General features: G+C 48.8%; 1 protein-coding gene across 1 annotated transcript; it reads right to left on the bottom strand.

Annotated features, from left to right (window-relative positions):
• Positions 1-9: 9 nt before the first annotated feature.
• On the bottom strand, positions 10-1,249 carry Pmar_PMAR028726 (splice factor, putative; the record flags this gene model as incomplete). Its single annotated transcript, XM_002779913.1, has 6 exons — positions 1,165-1,249; positions 801-898; positions 574-749; positions 432-526; positions 230-383; positions 10-182 (listed from the first exon to the last, which is right to left on the bottom strand). Exons 1-6 carry the CDS (start codon positions 1,210-1,212, stop codon positions 10-12), a joined length of 744 nt encoding a protein of 247 aa, XP_002779959.1. The 5' UTR covers positions 1,213-1,249.
• Between the last annotated feature and the right edge of the window lie 606 nt (positions 1,250-1,855).

The following is a 1,855-nucleotide window of genomic DNA, read 5'->3' on the forward strand; positions in this document are numbered from 1 at the left end:
CGCCTCGACTTAGTCGTCACGATCATCGGTGTCGACGACCGGTGCCTTTTGAGTAGGGGCATTATCAGCTTCCTTCTGACTGCTTGATCTGCGGCTTCTAGTATAAGTGCCGTCCTCCTTCAAGAATTGATCCTCACGAACGAACATCTTACGTCCTTGGAACTCGTAACCATTGAACTTTTCTGAAAAAAATATGGTAAAAAAACTCGAAATTTTTACAAGTACTCACCAATAGCCTTTTGAGCTCCTTCAGCATCTTGGAAGAGGATCGTGGCGAAGCCCTTCGACCTTCCATCCCAACCCTCGGCCACATCGACACGAATCATTTCTCCGCATTCGCGGAAAAGATCCTTCAAATCTTGCCAGGCGGTCCTCCAAGGCAACTAAAAGGGAATAAGTGAACAGAAGAACAGCGATAGAAAACGACTTACATTGCCAACATAGATCAGCCTGTGAACGTCCTTCTCGCCGACCTTCAAGGGACGGATTCTGTCTCGACCCTTGAAGCCCTTACCCTTCCCTTTACCTGAGAAACAGTATAATGAACCGTGAATTGAGAGATGGACAACTGACCCTTTCCTTTTCCACCCTTGCCCTTCCCCTGTCGGGTAGCAGCAGCAGCATCTCGATCCATCTCCTCGATGGGCCCGCGGTCCTCTCGGACGAATATCTTGCGTGTGCCGACCTCGGTGTCATTGAGGGTATCAATAGCCTTCTCAGCAGCTTCCTCGGTCTTGTATTCGACAAGACTAAGCCAACAACAATTGAAGAATCGCAACGACTGAGTGACTGTGACTTACGCGCAACCTTTAGATCTGCCGTCTCTACGAGTCAAGATGTCGACCGACTCCACCTCACCAGCAGACTTCATGTGATCACCAAGCTGAGTCTCAGTAACCTGACGAAAGCATGCTGTAACGGAGCACACCGCATATCAACGCGTGTTTTCATATGGGCCCTTGTGGGCTACGAAAACGAAATACATCGCGATGGTTATAAAAGCAAGTGAAAAAGATGATGTATAACATCGAGGAAGCCAGCAGAACGACTAACCGCACTTATAATGGACCGGGGGGTACATCTAGCTATGCGAGGAAGGGTCAATGCAGTCAATTCACTCGAACGTCATTCATGAAGGCCCTCAAGGGTCGCCGTTTTACTCACCTCAAAATCCAGACTGCCAACGTACACACAACAAGCTTGGTTGACCATTTTAGGGGATTAGCGTCGCAATGAACCTCCTTAGTTCTTCAATTGCTTCTGAAGTATCACATCCAAAGCGGGGCGCAAACAACCCGTGTCACTAAACTTTGTGTCCTAAATCACTAAATTTTAGCGCGCGCCCCTGTAATCGATCTCAGCGCGCCTACGGTTAAGAAAACGGACATCCTTTATACCGTTTCCAGTTGGATGGATAGGCAAACATACAACCCAACTAAGCGCGATTATTATCTGCCGTGCAGTCCTTTCCCGCATGAGTTATGATCCTGCTGCGCCCCCTCTCCCCACTACCCGGTACCGCTGGATCCCCCTCCGTCAACGTCACTGGTTATCTTTTGACGAGAAGAGAGAGACACGCCTACGTCGGAGAGACTGCTCAGAACTTCCTCCACGCGAATGGTATCAACGAAAACTGGCTGAACAGTTGTTCGATAAGTGGGTGAATAATATCGCGTGTCAAGACTGGAGACGGACGTTATATAATTTGCTATTACTTGCCAGGTTCCACAAAAATCCAACAGGGTTAACGACACGTCAGAGAAAACGTCTTCGAGAGGTTTGGCATTTGCACTCAGTCTCCCCTCTACCTACCGTGCTTCTTTCGCCGGAAAAGTGCATTGCCGTGGATGTCAAG

The sequence above is a fragment of the Perkinsus marinus genome (assembly GCF_000006405.1).
Source record: "Perkinsus marinus ATCC 50983 genomic scaffold scf_1104296945050, whole genome shotgun sequence".
Lineage (NCBI taxonomy): Eukaryota > Perkinsozoa > Perkinsida > Perkinsidae > Perkinsus > Perkinsus marinus.